Source organism: Hylobates moloch, unplaced genomic scaffold (genome assembly GCF_009828535.3).
Source record: "Hylobates moloch isolate HMO894 unplaced genomic scaffold, HMol_V3 SCAFFOLD_8, whole genome shotgun sequence".
Lineage (NCBI taxonomy): Eukaryota > Metazoa > Chordata > Mammalia > Primates > Hylobatidae > Hylobates > Hylobates moloch.
The window spans coordinates 31,005,131-31,027,981 of record NW_026652283.1 but is presented as its reverse complement, the minus strand read 5'-3'; the positions used below and the strand labels follow the sequence as shown (position 1 = coordinate 31,027,981).

Below are 22,851 nucleotides of genomic sequence, written 5' to 3'. Positions count from 1 at the left end.
GAAGGAACTGGCAAACACCCAAAAAAGTTATCTAGGCTCTTATTGAGTGCTTCCCCCTCATCCTTCCATCCGAATCGCTTGGCTGATATTTGTTGCTGCTATTAACAGAATTCAGGAAATCAGCTCTTCTTAGAGGAGGAAGGACAAGTGAGACCACAAACAACAAAACATAATGAATGGATCAGAGCCTGTGTATAATTGGCCCTGAATTAGGCAAATAGGCTTTCCCCACTCCCTTAAAATGAAAACAAAATGGTAGTTTAAAGAAAGTACCAAAGGGACTATATCTAATAATAACAATGAGATTGAAAATGAGGGCACATGATGTGTTTAGGGACGGCTGAGGCCAATGAATGTCAAGGCAGACTGCATCTTTGACAGCCTCGCCTCATTGGCTCCTGAAATCATCACACACAAAACAGTATTCTTCTTGCGTTCTTAAAGTGAAAGGCACTGTTTCCCTGTCACACTAGCAATGTTGTGAAGTAAGTGTCATCCTTTCCTCCGCCTTGGCCCTGCCTTCTACAGCTAGTGCCCCTGCCAGTTGTTTCCCCAGCGCGTCTCCAGCGTTCCTCTTCTCTTCCCCCTTGGCACGGCCTTACTTCCAGGCTCATCATCCTATGCCTGGGCTGATGCCTTTGCTTCCCAACTGCAGTCGGCTGGGGATGGATGTGGGGGTAAGGCAGGCATTGCAAATATTTATAGAATTGTTCATGTCTCTTTTCCCATTAGCCATGAGTTACTTGAGGGTGAAGATAGTGTCTTATTTGTCTTTCTGTCTCTAGTAATTAGTCGAGTACCTGGCAGTTTTAATTAAGGAGTTATCACTCAGTACATTTAAACAGGGAGAAAAAGAAAAAAACAAAGAATGGAATAAAGTAAAAGCTTGATAGGTTTTGTTACTCTTTTTACAGTTGATCATTGGCTATTCTTAATTCTTATAGACCAGTTAGTACTTCAGCAGCATACAGATAAGATATATTAAAATCATACATTGAGTTTTTAAAAAGTAGGTGGGCATGAGTGGTGGCTCATGCCTGTAATGCCATCACTTTGGGAGGGCAAGGCAGTAGGATCACTTGAGCCCAAGAGTTCGAGACCAACCTGGGCAACATAGTGGGACCCCGTCTCTACAAAATTTTTTTTAAAAATTAGCCGGGTGTGATGGTGCACCTGCTGTCCTAGCTGCTTGTGAGACTGAAGTGAGAGGATCACTTGAGCCTGTTAAGGTCAGAGCTGCAGTGAACCATGACAGCGCCACTGCACTCCAGCCTGGGCGACAGAGCAAGACACTGTCTCAAAAAAAAAAAAAAAGAAAGAAAGAAAGAAAGAAAAAAGTTCATAAGCACTTAAACATGCTTTTCAGAAAACGACTAATTATCAAAAACTAGCAATTGTGATACTAGCAAATGAAGAAATGTCAAATGGAGAAGAAATGAAAAACGTTTTTAGAATCCAGGACACACATTTACAAGAATGTGAAATATTGTGAAAATAATTTGGAGGAGAATTATGATTAAATTATTTGAGACTAGAGTTATCTGTGGTAAATTCAGCTGCATATCGGTTGTTAGGCATTTTATCATTACTAATCCTGTTACCATCTTTGTTGAATAAGAGATTCATACTTGATATACAAGGTCCATACATTTGCAAATAATTCATTATTATATTAGTTTGCAAGAGTCATGATTTTGCCAGAATTTATCCAAAATGGTCTATTGGCAATCCCAGAGAGTAGCAGAGGCATTGGGCAGTGAAGCTAACAGCCGGTGCTAAAGCCAGCATGAGCAAGTACTGGGTGGTAGGAAAATAGAACTCAGGCAGTAGTGAGGGCAAATACAAGCAGACAGGGCAGACCTAGAAGGAGACAGCAAGTAAGAGGCTTAGGAGGCTGGAGGAGCAGAGACTAAGGAACACTCCCCCGGCATCATGCAGCATTATTACATAAGTGTTAGTAATTTCAAATAGTTATAACTATTTTAGATATACCATGTGCTAGCTATTGTTGGAGTATGCTCAATAGAATTTAATAATTTAATCCTCACAGCAACCTAGGTGGATACTATTATGAATCCTATGAATTTTCATTTATAGATGACAAAATTGAAGTACAGGGAAAGTAAGTCATTCACCCAGCTGATCATCAGTAAATGGAGAAGCCATGATTTGACCACAGGAAAATGAGGGTTATTTGACAGGGCTGACTTGAAGAATGTGTAGATTGCTGTAGAACTGTATTTAGTGCTTAATACAATAACTGATAAAATTGGTATCCAAACAGCTGAATGTCATGCTTTTAGGGATCAAGGAAAGCTGCCTAAGTGTGCATGTACCTAGCATTTGAGTTGCCTTTTGATACAGATGATCATACCAGAAAAATATACCATCAGTTTTCAGGCCTATCTGCACAGTAATATGCTTGGAGTTCTTCATGATGTATTCACTGATATTAAAGCTCAAAACTACTATGAATCTTAGGCTCTGGCGAAAAAATGTGATCATTTAAAAATTCGGCATTTATCTTATCGTGTGTAATGGGCAACTTCTCAGGCCCGTTTCTCACCACCAACACAGCAGTAACGCGAGGTGTTTTAATAAATCTATTGCCCAGTCTCTTCCATATTGCTATGCTTAGCTGTAAACGAAGGGACCAAGAAATGGGTATTATGCTGAATTGGAAACAATTTTCAGATAAAGCGCAGCAGTCTGCGAACCTCCTCCAGCTCAAGATGGTGTCAACTAGAACTGCCTTTTGTAAGCAGGCAGAGAGAGACACATGTACTTGATTGTGGTTTCTCTTTACTCCCGCCTTCCACTCTGCTCATCCCTACACACACACAGTAATTTGTGTACTGTAAATAGCTAGATCTTTCTGTAATCTTTATTTGTTTCTTTGTTTGTTTTTTGAGATGGAGTCTTACACTGTCGCCCAGGCTAGAGTGCAGTGGCTCAATCTCGGCCCACTGCAATCTCCACCTCCTGGGTTCAAGCGATTCTCCTGCTGCAGCCTCCTGAGTAGCTGGGATTGCAGACGCCCGCCACCAAACCCGGCTAATTTTTGCATTTTTTTTTTTTTAGTAGAGACGATGTTTCACCATGTTGGCTAGGCTGGTCTCGAACTCCTGACCTCAGGTGATCCGCCTGCCTTGGCCTCCCAAAGTGCTGGGATTACAGGTGTGAGCCACCACTCCCGGCTTTAACCAGCATTCTTAGTTGAACACAGCAGAAAGGGGAACCTCCGGTAGCACATGGAACTTGGGCAGTAGTGAGGGCAAATATGAGAGAGAGCTGCCTTCCTGCTGCAGTGGTAAGTTCAGTCTCTACCTAAGAAATCAGCATGCAAAGGTACAGCAGAGCACACTGGCCAGCTCCAATGCAAGAGTCATCATAGAGTGTGTCTTTTTTTTTTTTTTTTTTTTGACAGTTTCGCTCTTGTTGCCCAGGCTGGAGTGCAATGGCGTGATCTTGGCTCACTGCAACCTCCACCTCTTGGGTTCAAGCGATTCTCCTACCTCAGCCTCCTGAGTAGCTGGGATTACAGGCATGAGCCACCACGCCTGGCTAATTTTTTTTTTTTTTTGTATTTTTAGTAGAGACAGGGTTTCTCCATGTTGGTCAGGCTGGTCTCGAACTCCCTACCTCAGGTGATCCACCTGCCTCGGCCTCCCAAAGTGCTGGGATTACAAGCATGAGCCACTGCGCCTGGCCGGAGTGTGTACTTTTAACATGTCTACGCAGGGACACATGGCCTCTAACAACAAATGGCCATCCCGAGAGTGGTGGAGCAGAGTGTTGGACCTCTGGAGCCCACATCTTTATTGTAGCAATACAGTCTTCTTATAACGAGTACTGTGGCCATGGGTCTTATCAGCTCCTGTTCAAAATTGGAATTAGGACAAGTATAGCAGGTTGTGTTCTAACAGAATTCTAACTTTTAAGGTGCCACAGACAATAATATTCTTTAGAAATCTTAGTGTTATCCTTTTCATCCTTTCGGGGTAGCAAACAAAAGGCACTCAGTAAATAATTATGGAGTATAATTTGGGGAAAACAAAATATTTCTAGTCTGAAAATTACTGCTTTGAAAAATATTTTTGTCTTGAGAGGCTGTACATTTATGTCAACTGCATGGCCACATTGTTGATATGCTTAAGAAAGATAACAGTCAAAGTTGCCTTTTTACACTTTGTGCTCATCCAACCATGAGACCTTTAAAAATATTGAATATCTACAGTTATCTCCCTTCATGTCTTATTTTGAGTTTATATTACTTTTGAACTCAAAAGATCTCAAGCCATTTGCTTTACCTGACAGTATGACATTCTTTAATTTTAGGTAGCATTGTATGATGAGTCTGAAATATTGGCAGCCTGTAATGCTTATAAGTTAGTGATCCTAGTAAATGTAAATAAAATAATAAACAAACATGCTGGGCATGGTGGCTTATGCCTGTAATTCCGTAACTTTGGGAGGCTGAGGCAGGAGGATTGCTTCACACCAAGAGTTGGAGACCAGCTTGGGCAACAGAAACCCCATCTCTACAAAAATTTTTTAAAAATCAGCTGGACGTGGTGGTGCATGCCTGTAGTCACAGCTACTCAGGAGGGTGGGATGGGAAGATCACTTGAGCTCAGATTGAGGCTGCAGTGAGTTGTGAGTGCACCTCTGTCTAGGTGGCAGAGTGAGGTCCTGTCTCAAAAACATAATGATAAATGAAAATAATAACAGAAACATTCAGTCAATAACTGGGATTTTTTTTACTGTTACTATTTTTTATCAAGACAAACATCTGGAGAGTTCTGCAATTCCAGATGCTTACCAATCTGCTTCTGGGTTGTGAAGAAAATTATTTGGGTATGTATAGCTTTTAATTTTTTTTTTGTTTTAACTGAATATTGAGGATTTGTGTAGAATAACTTTGAATGTTTTGGATTTTAGATTTAAATGGAAATATCAAAAATTTTATATAGGTTGGGCTCTAAACTACATATTTCCATATTGTCAGACTTTAGAAAACATCTTTTATGAAATAGAAACTAAGAATTTTGGCAAACAGAGACAGTTGCCCAAGGTCTCCAGAATTCATTTGTTTGACAAATATGTATTGAGCATCTACCCTGTGACAGGTGGTATTCCTGGGATTTGTCAGGAGCACGATTGCTGCCTTCCTGGAGCTTATATTCTAACCAGGGAAAACTGACAATAAACAATAAAAAAAAGTAAATAATGTAGTTTGTTAGAAAGCCATAGGTGCTACAGAAAAAAATAAACTATAAAGTAGAGGTCGGAGTAGCAATAAAACTAAATAGTGTGGTCAGGGTAGAATAATTCAAGAATGATTTGGTAAAATATAACAGCCTATAAAATATAACAGTCTTGCAAATAGTAGCCATAAGTCACCCTAACCAATTGTATATGTGGCATATCTACCACACAAAAGCGTGACTTAGTGCATGACTATTTAAATGCCAAAAAAGACAGATAAAGGAAAGTTAAGCCATAGTGGCAGCCTCTGCAGTTGGAACGAGGAAGCTATATGCAGTCAATAGTGAGGTCAATTGAGAGTATTTGAGGTTAGCGTATGTCTAGGGATTCCTATAGGAGATACAACCCAGCAAGCATAGGTGAGCAACCCAAAGTCAGAGTACAAAATGGGTTAGTACTAAAAAGTGGATAAAAAGATGACCAGTCCTCAAGAGGAGATAGTATTTAAATCGGATACCTCTCCTTCCCCATGCTAACTAACATACTGTAATTTGTTATGGCTGTTTCTAAGATAACTGTTTATAATTATAAATCAGCCCTACTGGTTCTTCTTGATATTGTAATTTCCAATCAAAGAACCTCCAGAGTTAATGTAAAACGTCTTGAATGAGAGACCATCTGGTTATAATTTTGGTTTCAATTCCCTGTTAGGCAACTGGCACCCAAATAAGGACTGTTTCCAAATATGAGTAGGCTAAGTCAGTCATAAACAAACAAAAAGTTTCAGTTTTTGTTGCTGTTATCCAAGACGTTAGCAGATGAAGTGTTTAATGAAAGGGTGCTTCTTTTAGGCAAACTTCTTTTACCATGATTTGTTTAACCTATACCAGTGGTCCGTACATTTTTTCCTGTAAAGGGCCAAATAATTATTAATAGTATTTTTAGCCTTGCAGCCACATATGAGCTCTATGTATTTGTCATTGCCTTTTTGTTTTTTTAAACAAATGTTTAAAAATGTAAATGTTCTCTGTGTCCTTCACCATGTTTTCATGCTTTGTGATAGTGGCTGGAGTTTACAGACTTGTTTTAATAAACAATGTTCTGAAATGTTGATCTAATTGCCTCTTGCAATAGATGTGTAATCATGACTTTGATGAACTTATTTTAAAAATAGATGCACAGTTGATCTCATTGCATGCATTTTGGCACATTCATGGGAGATATTCTCTATAAACATGACACTTGCGAAACCTACCATACCCTGAAAGTTTGCTGTCTAGAAATAAGTGCCTAGTTTTCATTCAAATTAATATTTAGGTAAGACATGTTTTATTTCTAAATAGACTATCAAACTTTTTTCATATTTTAATGTGTAATAGTGATGACCTTTTTAGAAAGACTCAACATAATTTGTTTTCTCATTTAACCCATTAACTGCCCCCTTTGTATAGTCTTGTTGCTGCTTTCTCTTATAAATTGATGATGTCTCAGGGTCTCAATTTACAATTACATTAGTTTCTTCCTCTAGTTTGTAGTTGAGCTGTGGCTCTGCACTGTTTGGGCCTTACAGCCATCCTTCACTAGACCCCGGCAGGTGGCCTTCAAGCCATTCTTAGTATCACTGTGAAAAAGCATCCAGATTTTCCTCCTAAAAGGCCAAGTGATTGCATGACGTGTTGTGGATTTTAGGGATATACTTTGCCTATTTCACATGCTTTTTTCCAAGATAGATAAGCTTACACATTTAAAGGTTTGAACTGTATTTCTTCTGTTTATAATTTTATTTATTTTGAGATGTTGTCTCGCTCTGTCACTCAGTTTGGAGTGCAGTGCAATGGTGTGATCATGGCTCACTGTGGCCTCAAACTCCCAGGTTTAAGCCATCCTCCCACCTCAGCCTTCTAAGTAGCTGGGGCTACAGATGTATGCCACCACACCCAGTTAATTTTTTTTGTATTTTTTGAAGAGACAGGATTTCGCCATGGCTGCCTAGCTGGTCTCAAACCCCTGGGCTTAAGTGATCTGCCTGCCTCAGCCTCGTGAAGTGTTGAGATTACGTGAGCCACTGCACCTAGCCTTTTTATAATCTTAATAATAATCTGTCAATCCTTCATTACTTTTGCTTTCTAAATTCTTGTTATATTTTACTAAACAATGCTTAATCTCGCTGATAAACCATTTTAGCAGAAGGGTGTCTGATGAGGACCATCCCTCCCACCCCGCCTTTTTTTTTCTTTTCTCAAAGTTACAAGGTCTCCCTCTGTTGACCAGGCTGGAGTGCAGTGGTGTGATTATAGCTCACTGCTTCCTCAACCTCCTGGACTCAAGAGATCCTCTCACCTCAACCTCCCCAGTAGCTGGGACCACAAGCGTGCACCACCATGCCCAGCTAATTTTTTTTTTTTTTAAGTAAAGAGAAGGTCTCATTATGTTGCCCAGGCTGGTCTCAAACTCCTGGCGTCATTTAATTTCTGTTTTGGTATTGGCTCTGAAAGAACTGTTGAGACGGCACTTGGAGCTCTTGATATTTTCCAAAATCGGTTTTACCAAGATAAATTTTAAGGAGAGCAACAGAAAATAAAGCACAAATGTGGTTTCTTTGTTGGTTTTTTTTTTTTTTTGAGATGGAGTTTCGCTCTTGTTTCCCAGGCTGGAGCAGTGGTGCGATCTCGGCTCACTGCAACCTCCCCCTATCCCGGGTTCAGGTGATTCTCCTGTCTCAGCCTCCTGAGTAGCTAGGATTACAGGCACCCACCACCACACCTGGCTAATTTTTGTATTTTTAGTAGAGACAGGGTTTCACCATGTTGGCCAGGCTGGTCTTGAACTCCTGACCTCAGGTGATCCACCCGTCTTGGCCTCCCAGAGTGCTGGGATTACAGGCGTGAGCTACCGCGCCTCGCCCAAATGTGGTTTTTAATCAATATTATTTAATAGTGAATTGAATTAAGAGAGTTTTTTTTTTTTTTTACTCAATAGAAAGTTGATCAGGTTTTTTAAAAATAGCTTCTCTTGTTTTCAATAATTAAGGCTTAAAAAATCTCTGAGTTCTCTTTGAGATATCTGGATTCTATAAAAAAATGAAACTCTTTGTTTCTTAGCCAAATGATAATTCCTTAAATTGCATTCTTTGATTCAATTATAGTGAATTTCCTGGTAGAAATTTTATTTTCTCTGAAGCAGAGTCAGTGGTCTTAATATCACCATGTCAACCAGAAGAGAAGGAAATCTAATATGCATAATAAAGAGAGAACACTGACACATGACTTCTTTAAAAGTATCTGAAATTCAACATATAACTTTTTATACCAGAAAGTGAACAAACATTTAATCTCTTCCTCTTCATCTATGTCTCATGATGTATTTGTGTGATTTTAAAGAACATTTTGGGGGTTTTGAGTTCTATATAAATGTGACCATGTTACCTGTATAATCTTGCCATCCTTTCTTTGGAAAACATGGGTCACTGTTAGCGTATGTCATGGATGTGGATGTGGAGTCTCAGTAAGCTAGTGGGCGAGAGAGTGTGTGTGGACGTGGGCGCGTGTGTATTTGTTCGTTTCTAATCGAGCCATTCTCCTAGAGTCTTTAGGTCAGCTGTCGCGTTGGGCTTTCCTCCTTTGTTCTTTTGACTTGCTCTATGACTAGCCACAAGACCCAACACTAAAAAGGAAGGCTTTTAACGGATTAATTCCATCCTTTCTTTCGCCTACATCGTAGCAGCTGCGTTCTGCCCTTTCTGTGGCCCTGCAAGGAGAGGAGGCCTGTGTATAACAGTCTTCTGTCAACATCCATTATAAGATTCCTAAAGCACATGGAATGAGATAGTTCCCAGGAAAACTCTTTGTCAAGGCCAGCCCATGTGGGAAAAGTATTTCTATGCTTAGTCTTGTCACTATGACTGTTTTTGTTTTATGGGGTCAGGAGAAATTTAACTTATAAGACAGTGTTGTGCTGTGCCTCCATACTTACCTGCCCTTTCCTTCTGAACTCTTGCAGGCAGCAGTACCTGTCCAAAGATCGCTTTAGTTCCACCTTGCTCCACAAGCAGCACGACCACACTGGTGGGTGAGAATGTATCTGAAGAAGAGCCTCAGGGAATAAATGGGAACAGGCCAGCGAAACACTCAGCTGCAAGTCCAAAGCCACAAGGTATGCCCACTGGGAGTTTGCCATCAGGGTGGGTACTTTGTTGATCAGTGAAGGCTAACCAGAAAAATCATGGCCACAAAGAAAGTGTTTTAAGCTAGAAGGAAGGAATTGGGTACATTATTTTTTAGAGAAGAGTCCATCTGTGCATCTTCTCAGGCAGAGGTTGCTATTTGCTCTGCTCCTGAAACAACATACATTTCTCTATTATGGATCTTTTCATTTTGCTGAAATTGTTTGCATGTCATCTTAACGGAACTGCGATCTCTTTATTATGCCTGACCTAGCACAGGGACTTACTGTCTGTGTAATAAATGTGTTTGGAGCTACTGTTAGAAAGAAATGATTTGCTAGATGTCAGTATCTGTGAAACATAATTCTAAAACGGCACTTCGTGTACTTATCAAGCACGTGACTTGAAAACATTAGGGAGGTGGGGCATGAAAACACCTGATAGTAAGGTCATCCGCAGAAAGGAACAGTAACAGCCCTTCATTCAGGATTGAGTGGCCAGTGAGGGTAAAGAAAAAGCCATAATGGTAGGAAGCTTGAATGATTTTTTTCAGTGACCATTTCCTTTTACAAAGAAATTTCTAGTGAACTGGGTATTAACTTTGAGAAGCACAAAATTACTTTTGACGATAGAGAGCAAGGCCTTTTGAAATGGAACACAAAAGCTAAGCTACCCTACAGTTTAATGTGTCGTTTCTTCCTTATAGATTTTCATTTATAATGAATGCTAAACAGATATGAGAAATAATACTGGGCATTGTCAGAATTACTACAGTTGGGAAAAATCAATTTCTGTTTTTGTTTATTTTGTGTTTACTTAGGTCTCTTTCCTGTTCTTGCAAAGAAAAATGTATTCTAGAGCACGCATTATAAAATAAGTGGTGTTATTCCTTAAAGTTGTATGTTTTAAGGATTTCTGAAAGAAAATTTTAGAACAAGTTTAAAATGAATCTTCTAGATTATGGGATATTTGTCTTGTTCTCACTACAATTATATTTGTGGTGGTATGGAATATCACTATCAAGCGAGGTCAGATAATTGATGATTCAGATGAGTAGCCTATTCATGAGCTTACAACCATTTCTTTTGACTACACTGCTCCCTTACAGCATTGACGTGAATATAAACAGGACTTTTTTTTACCATGATTTAAGCCTTTTTATTTCCAAAATATAAAATTCCATTTCGCCCATTAGACCCGAGTTGACAAAGATCCAGTGTGAGGTAAGAATATTAATAATGAATACAATTGTAGTTGATGTAATTTTCCTGATCAAAGGAAGAATTTCATTACTTAAAAAGCCTTTATTTTTGGACGATGCAGTGCAATACTTCATTGTTTTCCAAAGTCAGTGTATTGACAGATATAGTGAGTGTCCTTCCTGAGCTGTGTGTGCCAAAATAATCCCCTTTTTAAGTAGACAACACTTAACCTTGCTTTTGCTGTTTTGTAGTTATATTAAAGCCACTATATAGTTATTTAAATACATATTTACTTCCTATGTTAAATATAGGCTAATTATGTATATATACTTTTCTAACTAAAGGGAATATTTGCAGATATTAAATAAATCACAGAGTACTTTATACTTCTTTTTCAAAATACTTTCAAGCAGTGTTTGGCCTTTCCCTGATACCCGTGGCTAAAATTTTAACCTCACCTTTCACCCTGCCCTTTTATATTTCCCTATGTTGTAGTCTGTTCAGGCTGCTGTAACAAAATACCATAAATTGGGTAGCTTATAAACAACAGAAGTGTAGTTCTCACAGTTCTGTGGTCTGAAAGTCCAAGATCAGATTCAGGGTCTGATGAGGGCTTGCTTTCCGGTGCACAGGTGGGTCCAAGATCAGATTCAGAGTGTAACGAGGGCCTGCTTTCTGGTCCATAGATGGCCATCTTTTCACTATAACCTCACAGGGTGGAAGGGGTGAGAGGTCTCTCTGGGGCCTCTTTTCAATGGCACTAATTTGACTAATGAGAGCTCAGTCCTCATGACCTAATCACCTCCCAAAGGCCCCACCTCTTCATACTGTCACCTTGGGAATGAGGATGGCAACATGAATTTCGGGACACAAACACTCAGACCGTAGCACTCCATACGAACTTTATTTTTTCTCATTCATTACAACCTGACCTGCTGTATATTTTACTCATCACATCAGCCTATGTGTCTGCTCACATAGTACATAACCAGTCTTCGATAACACACTGCTATATTGCTACATTTCTTCCCCTTTGTTTCTGCTATTCTTTAAAACTTTGAACATGCGCCATGCAGGGACCAACGTCCCTGAAATGAGGCTACATCTTAGTATTGTCAGATGAGCTGCCACATAGATTGGTCAGTAAGTCAATCAACAGTACCCAATAATGAGTGTTTCTTGCTCTTTTTTTTATTTTTTTATTTTTATTTTTTTTTGAGACGGAGTCACGCTGTGTCGCCCAGGCTGGAGTGCAGTGGCGCAATCTCGGTTCACTGCAAGCTCTGCCTCCCGGGTTCACGCCATTCTCCTGCCTCAGCCTCTCCGAGTAGCTGGGACTACAGGCGCCCGCCACCACGCCTGGCTTATTTTTTTTTGTATTTTTAGTAGAGACGGGGTTTCACCGTTGTCTCGATCTCCTGACCTCGTGATCCACCCGCCTCGGCCTCCCAAAGTGCTGGGATTACAAGCGTGAGCCACCGCGCCCAGCGAGTGTTTCTTAACTCTTTAGTGGAGAGAAGCTAATTTTAATTTCTCCTAACATTTGGGTGACGGAGGCAGAGAAGAGAAGGGGGTGCTAATAGGGACCTACTGCATGGAGCAAGGAATTATCACCCCGACACCTTTGTTCCTGCCTCACTGCAAATCCCTTACAAGTTGTGAATGGTGAGGTTGCTGGGGCTTCAAGGTCACTATGTGTGTGGTCCTAACAAGGGAAGGGGAGTCAGGCTGCCAGGAGCAGGGGAAAGCGGAAAGAAAAGGCAGATAAACTGTTAAGTCTGCCTTTCTTCCTGGTCCAGAACACGTAGCCCTCCTGTGCAAATAACTCACAATCTTCCTGCGCTGACTTATCACCAGACACCGTGGCTGATAGAAAAATGAAAGTTAGCTCACCGCAACCTTGGCATTGCCATTATCAGTACTGCATGTAGCCCTCTCCAGCACAAGCACCATCCTGTAAAATCCCCAGGAAGCCTTTGTCTCTTTGTAGTCAGCTCTTCTCTTGCTGATCTGCCTGTTGCTTTCTTGCAGTGTGTTTTCGTACTTTGTCTAATAAATAAGCCTTTCTCTACCTACAACTGTCTTGGTAAATTCCTTTACTGCCAACACCACCAGCCCCGGATAGTTGCTACCCGCTACCCACGACACTATGTTGTTTTAGTTTAATTTGGGACTCTTATTCTAGGTGAGTAGTTCTCAAGCGGAGACAATTTTGCCCACACTTGCATATCCTCCCCCGACAATAGGACATTGGTAGTATCTGGGGACATTTCTGCTTGACACTGCTTGTGGGAGTTGCTACGTGCAGCCAGTGAGTGGAGGGTGGGGATGTTGCCGTACATCCTGCAATGCACGGGACAGTCCACAACAAAGAATTCGTACAAACTATAATATCAGTTGCTGCATTTGCAAAACTCTCACCTAGATAAAAATAAGCACGTAATTATATCTTTTTTTCCTTATATAGATAGTTAAGAAGATTATAGTTACAATTTATTGTGGGTTTTGTTTTGTTTTGTTTTTTGTTTTGAGAGAGAGTGTTTTATTCTGTCACCCAGGCTGGAGTGCAGTGGTGTGATCTCGGCTCACTGTGGCCTCCGCCTCCCAGGTTTGAGTGATTCTCCCTCTTCAGCCTCCTCAGTAGCTGGACTACAGGCATGCACCACAACGCCCAGATAATTTTTGTCTTTTTTGTTAGAGCCCGGGTTTTACCATGTTGGCAAGGCTGGTCTCAAACTCCTCACCTCAGGTGATCTGCCTGCCTTGGCCTCCCAAAGTGCTGGGATTACAGGCATGAGCCACTGTGCCCAGCCTACTGTGGTAATTTTAAAAGGGGAAAGTATTGCACATCTTTATTAGTGGTGATTATGTAGTAATGTCTCTGGAACAATATATGGTTTACGTTTTGTGTTTATTAATTACCAGTAAGTAAATATTTTTGAAGGATTATTAAAGGTTTTTAAAAGGTGAATGAGCTAAGTTTTATTTTATTTTAAACCTGAAAAAGGAATGACCAGAATGGCAGCCCTTTGCTATTTCAAAATCAGCAGAAAGAAAGAAAGATAAATTTTAGATTAGAGATTGGATAAACTTGCATTTGGATCCAAATTGGAATATGTAGATTTTGAAATGGATTTGTTTCATAATTAGAGCTTGTTTTGCCTCAGCCTCAGAAAATACCCTAAAGCCTTGGAAACAATGGCTTATTCACTTCATACCAATCCTAATAGTCAAACAAATTACTGAGCAACCTCCAGCATAAGTCTTTCTTCTTGTTCACCACTTTTAATACTGGCCTGTTTCCTGCCATGCTAGACAGTGACTCAAAATAGCTCCTTTAGTAATTAAAGTTAATAGTTCTTTTTCTCTTAACAGCTTTTATCCAGAACATTCTCCATAGTTCCTGATTATTTTTATAAAGTGCAAATTGTCACATAATGTCTCAATCATTAAATGCTTTAAAGAGCCACATTGTTGTTTGAGTAACTTACATAAATATAGAGTACTTAAACCTATTCATTTGCTTCTAAAGTAAAAATCTGTGTATAATGATCCATTCTTTTAAAAGTGTAATGTTATAATGCATTTATACATAGCCAGCTTTTGTTGTTTCTGTTTTTAAAAAGAAGAGTAATTGAAGACTACTGACTTAAACTGGCAATTAGTTTCTTTTCATTCTAGATAATTACTTTGAATAATCAATTTTTTTTCCTATTTACATCTATAAATTTGGGTGTAATAAAACCCATCTTATTTATAGTCTAATAGAGATCTCAAACTTAGCATGTATGAAACTGAACTGCTCACTGCCATTCTCCTCTCCAAAATTGCTCTGCCTGCTATGTCACTTGACCATCGTTCCATCCTTCTGGTAGTTGAGACCCAAGGCTTCAGAGTCATCCTTGCCTCCCCTCTCTTTCTCTCATATGTTTCATTTAATCTTACCAGGAAATCTACTTTAAAAATATACCTAGAATCCAAGTATTTCTCACTACCTTTTCCTAAGCGCTGTGATCTCTTGCCTGAATTTCTGTAATATCCGCTTAATTGTCCGCCCTGCTTCTGCCCTGTTTTCCTCTACATTTCTCAGCACAGCTCCCAGAGTGACCCTGCCGAAAGTTAAGTTATGTCATGTTACATTTCAGCTCAGAACCCTGCAGGGACTTCTCATTTCATGCAAAGTCAAAAGAAGTGGTCCAGAGTCTACTTTCTCAGGCCTCCCTATGCACTACTTTTGTCCACATGCCCATTCTGCTCCAGTCCTGCTGGCCTCTAGACCCCAGCTGTCCCTGGCTGTCATTCCACCTGCTGCAAAGCCCTTCCCCAAACAATTCCTTCCACTTCAAGGCTTACTGAAATCCCAGCTTTTCACGGAGGCCTATCTTTGAACACCCTGTTTAAGACTGAAATCTGCCCTCCCTTTGACTTCCCACACACCCTGGATGGTATTTATCTTGTTCTTTTAGCCCTCACCACGTTTTCTCCTAGCACTTACCTCCTTCCGATAAATGATTTACTTGCTATTTTTTTTGTTCATTTTTCCTTTGCTCATTGATAGGCTCAAGTGGCTAGAACCTAGTAGATATTCAATAAATATTCATTTAATTAATGAAAAAGTGAAAATAAACACCCTATATAGAGGTATAAGAATTGTTCTAGGATATATATTTTTTAAATGCTGAATTCTTAGTGGTTTTATAAATTTATACTGTCATCAAAAATGTTGTGTTCACATTGCTTCATATCTTCACTGACACTTGGTATTGTCAGATTTAAAATTCTGGTCAAGCTGGGCGTGGTGGCTCACGCCTGTAATCCCAGCACTTTGGGAGGCCGAGGCGGGTGGATCACGAGGTCAGGAGTTCGAGACCAGCCTGGCCAACATGATGAAACCCCATCTCTACTAAAGATACAAAAAATTAGCCAGTCGTGGTGGTGCATACCTGTAATCCCAACTATTCGGGAGTTTGAGGCAGCAGAATTGCTTGAACCCAGGAGGTGGAGGTTGCAGTGAGCTGAGATCGTGCCATTGCACTCCAGCCTGAGTGACAGGGCAAGACGCTGTCTCAAAAAAAAAGAAATGCTAAAATTCTAGTCAATCTGATTTGACTGAAATGGTATCAGCTTATGGATATAATTTGTATTTCCCTGAAATACTAATAAGTGAGAGTGAACACTGTTTTTCCTGTGTACCCTTTGGATTGTTAGGTCTTTTAGTTAATAGTGCATAGGAGTTTTTTTATTTTGTTTATTTATTTACTTACATATTTAATTTTTTTTTTGAGGCAGGCTGTCTGTTTCCCAGGCTGGAGTGTAGTGGCACAATCTCAGCTCACAGCAACCTCCACCTCCTGGGTTCAAGCGATTCTCCTGCCTCAGCCTCCCAAGTAGCTGGGATTACAGGCATGTGCCACCACGCCCAGCTAATTTTTGTATTTTTAGTAGAGTCAGGGTTTTGCCATGTTGTCCAGGCTGGTCTTGAACTCCTGACCTCAGGTGAGCCACCTGCCTCGGCCTCCCAAAGTGCTAGGATTGCAGGCATGAGACACCATGCCCCAGTTTTTTTATTCTGATTGTTATTCCTTTCTTCCTTATATATATCTGGGTCTGTAAGATCCAGTTCTTCACAGGGCCTTGTAGAAGAGCCAAGGACGGCAGAACAAAGAAGGGGGCAGATGAAGGGCATTCTTATATTTTGAAACTTTGTATCCAGCCACAAAATTTCACATAGATGTTATATGGTTATCTTAAAAATAGATGTCTCATATATGTTAATCTTGTGCAAGTACAAAGTGCTTTCATAGGTAGGGTTCTTTCGTGTGTTTTTAAATCCTTTTCTAGTCATTTACTTCTCAAAGTAGCTGTGTGTTACTTTTTCAGTCTTTGATAGGAGCAGTAAGATTAAATATGAATTTGTTTTCTGAAATAGTGATTTTCCTTAAGAGTTGAATGTGGCTGGGCACGGTGGCTCACGCCTGTAATCCCAGCACTTTGGGAGGCTGAGGCAGGCGGATCACCTGAGGTCGGGAGTTTGAGGCCAACCTGGCCAACATGGCAAAACCCTGTCTTTACTAAAAGTACAAAACGTAACTGGGTGTGGTGACAGGTGCCTGTAATCCCAGCTACTCTTGAGGCCGAGGCACAAGAATCACTTGAACCCAGAAGGCGGAGTTTGCAGTGAGCTGAGATTGCGCCACTGCCCTCCAGCCTGGGTGACAGAGTGAGATTCTGTCTCAAAAAAAAAAAAAAAAAAAAAAGAGTTGAATGTTAACCTATAATCATGGGTTACAAGAAGTATTGAGCTGAAACAAAGATGAGACCCATTTCCTGTTCATCAAGGAACTCAAAAGTCTAGGGAGGCAGCCCTGGTTGTAAAATATTATAGAACAAAATGACAAATGTTAGTTGAGAAGATATTTGAAGATTTTTGAGGCAGGATGGGAGGGCAAGAGGTGGAAGAGTCAGATAAGCCTTCTGAAAAAGAGTTGATGACTGAGGTGAGCCTTGTGGGAATTATGGGATTTTGCCAAGTGGACCATTCTAGGTATGTGCCAAAGCCTGAAGGCCTGAGAAAACCTTACCAAGCTTACAATGGAAGATGCAATTCAATGTGGCTGGAATCTAGGCTGCGTAGCGGGTGGGAGAGTAGAGATGAGGCAAACAGTAAGAAAGTTCCCAAGAAATCTATTTCAAAAGAAAATGGCCGGGCGCGGTGGCTCACGCTTGTAATCCCAGCACTTTGGGAGGCCGAGGCGGGCGGATCACGAGGTCAGGAGATCGAGACCACGGTGAAACCCCGTCTCTACTGAAAAAATACAAAAAAATTAGCCGGGCGTGGTGGCGGGCGCCTGTAGTCCCAGCTACTCGGAGAGGCTGAGGCAGGAGAATGGCGTGAACCCGGGAGGCGGAGCTTGCAGTGAGCCAAGATTGCGCCACTGCACTCCAGCCTGGGCCACAGAGTGAGACTCTGTCTCAAAAAAAAAAAAAAAAAAAGAAAATGAAGCCAGGAGGGGTGGCTGTCACCTGTAGTCCCAGCTACTCTGGAGACTGAGATGTAGGATCCTACATAAGTGATGTAGGATCACTTATGCCCAGGAGTTTGAGGTTACAATGAGATATGATTGCACCAGTACACTCCAGCCTGGATGACAGAGCAAGACCATCTGTGTGTGTGCGTGTGTGTGTGTGTGTGTGTACACACACACACACACACACACATAAAAGATAGAAAAGAAAATGAACCTACTGTGGTGGCTTTCCAATAGACATGTTGTTTTCATTTAGCTCTAGATATATAATAAGGTTCTTACAACATGATTCTGCAGTTCATATCCTAGCAGAATTGTACTTAGCTGATCTTATTCAGCTAAGTAAATGTTATAGTAGGTATATTGGATTCAGGGCACCTTTTACCTGAAAAGCTTACTTGCTCTAGAGAGCTTAACAATCAAGTAGGGAAAGACTGTGTTTACATACTACACTGTTCTCAGAGTGTGAAACACAAATCTGGAAATGATTTTGCTTGCTTTAAATGTCACACTATTGATCTCTAGAATTAATATTGTATCTGAAGAAAGGAAAAAATCTAAATAAATAAATAATTGAAATACCAAGAAGAGGAGGAATCCGAACTTTTGGGTTTTCCATTCTCACCGCCTGTAATGCCAATAGAGACTGATAATAAACTGCATCCTTAGAATATTGCCTACAATTTATAATCTTTTCCCTTCTTACATAACTAATTTGGGAAATCTTTTTAAAAGTGAATAATTGTCTGTTTGATAAAATCGTAATTTCTTTAGCTCTTGATTTTTATTTTTTTAGTTTTATAATATAGTCTTCATAATCTGGATTAAGTTGCTATGCAAAGGATTTATTGGTCCTTTCTAATTCATGATCTTGTATATGTGTTTATGTCAGTTTAATTACCTTTTAGGTCTCCAGCTGGACCTATGAGTTAAACTAACATAACAACAGATTAGCAGAACAAAGACATACAAGAGATATAAAGGCCGTTGGCTGCAATTTGTTTGGTTGTCCAGAAGCTAAGAAAGGTGGCCATGAAGAGAAATTTAGTCTCAATAATTTGAAGTATCAATTCCTGGGTTGCTCCTGCCATCTGTTGTCATTTCCTCTGGGTACAGACTGTTAGATTGAAACATGAGATCCTGGTTTTTAACTGGAATTGGAATTTTTTTTTTTTTTTTAGACAGAGTCTTGCTCTGTCACCCAGGCTGGAGTGCAGTGGCGCAATCTTGGCTCACTGCAAGCTCCGCCTCCCGGGTTCACGCCATTCTCCTGCCTCAGCCTCCCGAGTAGCTGGGACTACAGGTGCCCGCCACCACGCCTGGCTAATTTTTTGTATTTTTAGTAGAGACAGGGTTTCACCGTGTTAGCCAGGATGGTCTCGATCTGCTGACCTCATGATCCGCCTGCCTTGGCCTCCCAAAGTGCTGGGATTACAGGCGTGAGCCACTGCGCCCGGCCTGGTATTGGATTTTTTTGTGTGTCATGAGTACATAGCATACAAGATTTCTTTTTCTTTTAGTCCTGTGTTAGATATTCCTCAGTTTACCTCCATAACTTTGGGAGTTGAAAGAATCATTTTCATTCATCAGTTACGTATTTTGAGGCAAAGTATCTGTTATTTTTATTACATTATAAATGATGAACAAGTGATAGAATTTGTGTCTAACTTTAGTCATTCATGTATCATCTTCAGATTTGTCATATCCATGTGCCATTTGTTCTTTTTTATTTAAAATGTGCATATTTACTGATTTACTATACATTTACATTTTCTCCCTTGCTGAATTTGATACCTCCTCTGTGCTTCTAAAATACCTATGTACCCAGTGTTCACTTTCATCAACATCATTAAAGTGCCTCTCCACTAGTATATGATCTCCTTGATGACACACTAAGTATAATGTTCCAAACATTTGCCAAACATAATGCAAATAGTCACTATAAATATAGCTGTGATCAAAAGTAATATATTCCTTGCCTTCATCAACTCCTGCCTTGTGGAGGAAAAAAAAACTTTAAATTCATAATATATTTACTATTTTACTGCAGCTTTATTATTTAATCCTACTCATTACTAATTATTTAATAATTATGCCACAAATTGTGATAAGCAATTTGGAGAAAGCACACAGTGCTTATGAAACAGTTTAAGAGATGGACACAATTTAGATTGGGAAAGTGGGTGGAGTCATCCCTGAGAAAGTGATGGGTATCATTGTATTTTAGTTTTTCTCTCATCTGGCACATAATAAATAAGGCATGTTTAGTGAGTAAACTCTAGGTAGATGAACGAGTTATTTCATAACAGTTTTAGCACACAAAATTATATTCACTTCCTTCTTTTAGTATTCTAGCTAAGCATGTTGAATTATTCATAACCTTAAGAAGTTTGTTTTTTTGGGGGGGGGTGGGAGATTTTCCTGTTTTATTGCATTAGTTCATATTTACTACTCATAATGTTAAAAGGGTTTTTTGGTGGGAGATTTTCCTGTTTTGCTACATTAGTACATACTTATTCTACACAGAAGTTTTTTCCTGTAAAATTAACAAATATTACACGTATATAAGCCCCATTGTTCCCAAATAATACTATGTTATTCACTCCCCCAAACATATGTTGGAAAATATCATTTTCACAAAAGAAGGATGCCATTTTTAAATTGAGATTTTCTTCTTGTTTGTATTGAAAGATAATTAAGTGAATTAATTGCTCCACTTGTAGTTCATTGTGACATTCCTTTCCTTCCCTATAATGAATTGATAACTGGCACTGAAATGATGAAATCTAGGCCAGTGAGCATGAGCCAACTGTCAGCTAACTGAGTTCATAAAAGAGACGAGATCACTAAAAACCAGGGGAACCAGCTGGGGGAAAATGGGGCATGTAATTAGGAGGCGACATGACTCCTCACCCTTCCTCCAGAAGGTAAGAAAGGATTTAAGGAAGAAAAAAGATGATTCTATTTGATCTGTCAACACTGCTTGTTTAAAAATACTACATGTTATATAGTATTTTACCCTGAATGTTAATCTTAGAGAAAAGTAATACTGGTTTTCAAAAGTGAAGTAATTTCTGTACTGATTGTGCACTTACGGCATATTATTTTATCATCTACAGTGTGTTAGGGAAACTGTAGATTTTAGTATTTCATGAAATGATCTTTATCCTATTAATTGATTGAAGGACTTATGAAGAAAGTAGATGATTTGTGGTATATTGATGCAGGCCAACCATCTTAAGCTGTTTAGTGTTGTTATATGGGAATACCCGAGGCTGGGTAATTTATAAAGAGGCTTGTTTGACTCACAGTTCTGCACGCTGTACAGGAAGCACAGTACCAGCATCTGCTTAACTTCTGGTGAGGGCCTCAGGCTCCTTCCACTCATGGCAGAAGATACAGGGTAGCTGGCATGTGTAAAGATCACATGGAGAGAGAGGAAGCAAGAGAGAGAAGGAGGAGGTTTCAGGCTCTTTTTAATAACCAGTCTTGGAGGAACTAATGGAGCAAGAACCTATTCACTATGGCAAGAATGGTACCAAGCCATATGTGAGGGATCTGCACCCATGACTCAAACCCCTCCTATAGTTCCCACCTCCAACATTGGGGACCAGATTTCAACATGATGTTTGGAGGGGACAAACATCCAAGCCTGTAGCACCAACTCTGTTACCCCAGGCCAGTCACTTAACCTCTCTAAGCCTTCATAGACATAAGAGGAGAATAGTGGTACCTACCTGAGAGAACTATGAAGTATAAAATTTCGTCCAAGATCAAATGAGATAAAGTGCTTTTGTTAAATGGGAAGAAGATGCTATATTAATGCAACATTGTATTACTGTTGTTTGTTGTTGTTTTGTTGGCTTTTATGTTGTTTAACTTATTAGCTGTGGATTCTGGTATATCAACTATCACTCTATTAGAAAACCTGTTTTGTAGCAGACAATGTATCTCTAGGATTTAGTTTTAAATTTAGCACCACCTTTTCCCTGTTGAGATGAATAACTGCTGTATTATCTGTAATAGACCTTAGAATGCTTTAACCTTATGTAGATTCCTAGGTGTTTAATATTGCCATATTTAAGATGCAATAAAATTAAAAGAACCACTTAAGTTTGGAGATGGGATTTCCATAAGGCATGAAGCAAATGTCCAAAATGAACAAAAGTCTTTTGGTTATGGTTTAGTTCAAAATTTGACACCCACCCCCTTTACAATAATTTTATAATGCTGAATATTTTTGCACCCAGGACACCAGAATTTTTATTGTTATTGAACAAAATATCAGTGAAATACTGAATTCTATTCTTTTTCTACAGTGCCTCCAAAGCCATTACACCTGCAGAATTCACCTTCGTCCAATATACACCAAACCCCCAGGCATAAAGCTTTACCTAGTGCAAAACCAAGGATGGAGGAAATTAAACCTGCCTCTGCTTCTTGTGTCTCAAAAGAAAAACCCAGTAAGGTATCAGATCTCATCAGTCGCTTTGAAGGAGGCAGGTAAGAGCTAATTTACAATGGGAGAAGGCAGGAGAAGAAGAAAGCTGATTTTTGAAAAAACGATAGTCATAGATACATTCTAAATAAAAAGCATAATATCTTATTCCATTAGGTTTGGTAGGCCTTTAGAAAGGGTGAATTTTTAAAACAAATGACTTAATCTTACCCTAATATGAACTGTCATTTACTATGTGTTAGCTAGGTGCAGTACTGTAGGCCACCAGCTTTTTCATGAAATTGTGTGCTTTGGTATCTCTGTGCTTTCTCTCGTTTCCTCTGTATCTCTGTGTGTCATTCTCTATGCGTTACTCCTTGTGGGTCATTCTGTGGGATGCTGGATATCTGGGTTGGAAAGTCTGAGCGGATGCCTCCGTCTCTTCGTTTCTCACTTTGTATGTTTGTGAATGTGACCCCTGTGGGTTTGTCTCCTCCCTAGGGCCCTCTCTTCTTTCCATCCCATTTTATTTAACGTGGGTCTTCTATTCCCATTCAGTCTGTTTCCCCTCTCCATATACTCCATCGTATGCTAGGTTTTGCAAAGAGATATTATTACCAATGGCAAAATGTATGCTAAATTTCAGTTTTGTATTTATTAAATATAATTTATATTCTTTAGTTCCAATGTTTGAAAAAAAAGATAGGTGAAATATATTTCTCATTTAAAGATAAACAGAACCCACATAAGTTGCTTTTCTCCTTATAAAACTCTCAATTGTTTATTTTTTCTTAGTCTTTTGATAAAAAGAAA

The 22,851-nt window shown here is 39.7% G+C and overlaps 1 protein-coding gene across 8 annotated transcripts in view; it reads left to right on the top strand.

Moving 5' to 3' along the window:
* FGD4 (FYVE, RhoGEF and PH domain containing 4) overlaps positions 1 to 22,851 on the top strand; it is a 248,049-nt gene that overhangs the window by 161,859 nt on the left and 63,339 nt on the right. For 6 of the 8 annotated variants that reach the window (XM_058442941.1, XM_058442940.1, XM_032159968.2 and 3 more), the window contains 2 exons: positions 9,208 to 9,360; positions 21,920 to 22,103. In XM_058442941.1, the coding sequence (XP_058298924.1) occupies positions 9,208 to 9,360; positions 21,920 to 22,103 (337 nt within the window). Of the gene's footprint in view, positions 1 to 4,784; positions 4,858 to 9,207; positions 9,361 to 21,919; positions 22,104 to 22,851 lie in introns of all 8 variants that reach the window. The other 2 variants (XM_058442942.1, XM_032159969.2) reach the window with 2 other exon arrangements.